The sequence below is a fragment of the Empidonax traillii genome, unplaced genomic scaffold, assembly GCF_003031625.1.
Source record: "Empidonax traillii isolate 1590-97213 ecotype Southwest subspecies unplaced genomic scaffold, ASM303162v1 scaffold5228:size8740, whole genome shotgun sequence".
In the NCBI taxonomy this organism is placed as follows: domain Eukaryota; kingdom Metazoa; phylum Chordata; class Aves; order Passeriformes; family Tyrannidae; genus Empidonax; species Empidonax traillii.
Genome location: NW_020960421.1, coordinates 7,122 through 8,740, shown reverse-complemented (window position 1 = coordinate 8,740; position 1,619 = coordinate 7,122). Strand labels below are relative to the sequence as shown.

The following is a 1,619-nucleotide window of genomic DNA, read 5'->3' as shown; positions in this document are numbered from 1 at the left end:
ACGCTGTGGTTTTCCTCTTCCAGCTACCTTGTCCGTCAGGAGCTCTGGCTGGTGATGGAGCACATGGACGGAGGCTCTTTGACGGATGTTATTAGCGAGACCTGGATGGCCGTGGGACAGATAGCAGCTGTCTGTCGGGAGGTAAGGGATCCCACTTATGGTGCTTCTGATGGCTTGCAATGGATTGTCCTGGTAAGGAGGCAGTGTGAACAGGAGGGATTTCATCTTCAGAGCTTTGTTCCTGTGTTTGCTTGAGCAAACTGCCTGCCAGTGTCCTGGCACTTCCTATACTCTGCTCTTGTGATCCTCTTATCTACCGTGGTTTTACTGTCTCGCTCTGTCTTTCTTTAAATTTATTTACTCTTCCCCACTTGGCCTCTCTCAGCATTGGCCTGGAGCCTGTCTCTATTGCATTGCTTGCCTGTAAAAGCAAAGGTGCTGGTGGCAGAAGTTGGGAGGAATGGCAAAAGAAAAATCCAGACTCATTTTTGCCACTCCTCAGCTTCAAAGCACAGCACTGCCCCCAAGACGGTGTTTTCTTCTCCAGACTGACTAATGGGCTACTTCCAAGGCTGCTGTCCAGGCCAGCAAGAAAATCTCCATCGTGCAGCCTCCCGGCCAAAAGCGACCAACTTCATGCCATTTGTTGGCAAAGCCTCCTTTGTCCTCTGGGGGGAGAGAGCACAAGCAGTGCAGCAGCAGTCATTCTGGCTGGCTTTGCAGGGCACTAGAGCAACAAGGGATGTTTCTGTTTCAAAGCTAATACGCCTTCCCTTAGAAAGACACTGCTCTCCTAGTGTTGGAGCAGCAAGCTCTTCCGCTTAACAGCACCATGCGCTGGCTTCGCTCACTATTCCCCTCAAAAGGGGGCAATCTTTTAGAGCAGTCTCCTTTCCTGTGGGATGAAATCAGATGGCCCACTTTTATCCTCTGGTTTTATTTCTCCCTTGCAGTGCCTGCAAGGACTGGCATTCCTTCATTCCAACTGGGTCATCCACAGAGACATTAAAAGCGACAACATTCTTCTGGGCCTGGACGGAGCGGTGAAGTTGGGTGGGTGTTCTTGGTTGGGCTCAGTGTTCTGGGCATGCAGTGTGGGGCTGCTGTGGAGTGACTGCCACTTCCCCAACAGCGCTGCTGAGTGGCTTTGGGGAGTGTGTGTCCCTTCCAGAGGCAGGCAGTTACAACAGAAACCTTCAGGGGAAGAAGTGAAAGGCACTGCTTGAAGCATGGGACTTTTGTTCTGTGCACAATGCCCTATTTCCTTGGTTGAAGCCTTTAGGAAACAGAGCACGGCCACTTTTGCAGACAGATACAGCACCTCCTTCTCAGACTTAGAGTGGGCCATTCTTTTCCTTGGTTTCTTAAGGGGAGCATGTTTGAACAGTGTTTGTCTTTCTCCTCAGCTGATTTTGGCCTCTGTGCTCAGGTCACCCCTGAGCACAGGAAACGGAGCTCCACGGTCGGGACTGTTTACTGGATGGCCCCTGAAGTTGTGAGAAGCCAACCCTACGGCCCCAAGGTGGACATCTGGTCTCTTGGCATCGTGGCAGTCGAGATGCTGGAAGGAGAGCCTCCTTACTTTAAGGAAAGCCCTTCCATGGTAAGGTGTAAATACC

The 1,619-nt window shown here is 51.4% G+C and overlaps 1 protein-coding gene across 1 annotated transcript; it reads left to right on the top strand.

The window, feature by feature from the left end:
* Nucleotides 1-20: 20 nt before the first annotated feature.
* On the top strand, nucleotides 21-1,603 carry LOC114073078 (serine/threonine-protein kinase PAK 1-like; the record flags this gene model as incomplete). Its single annotated transcript, XM_027910870.1, has 3 exons — nucleotides 21-141; nucleotides 954-1,053; nucleotides 1,407-1,603. Coding segments are annotated over exons 1-3 (384 nt in total), but the record flags the coding sequence as incomplete, so codon positions are not given.
* Between the last annotated feature and the right edge of the window lie 16 nt (nucleotides 1,604-1,619).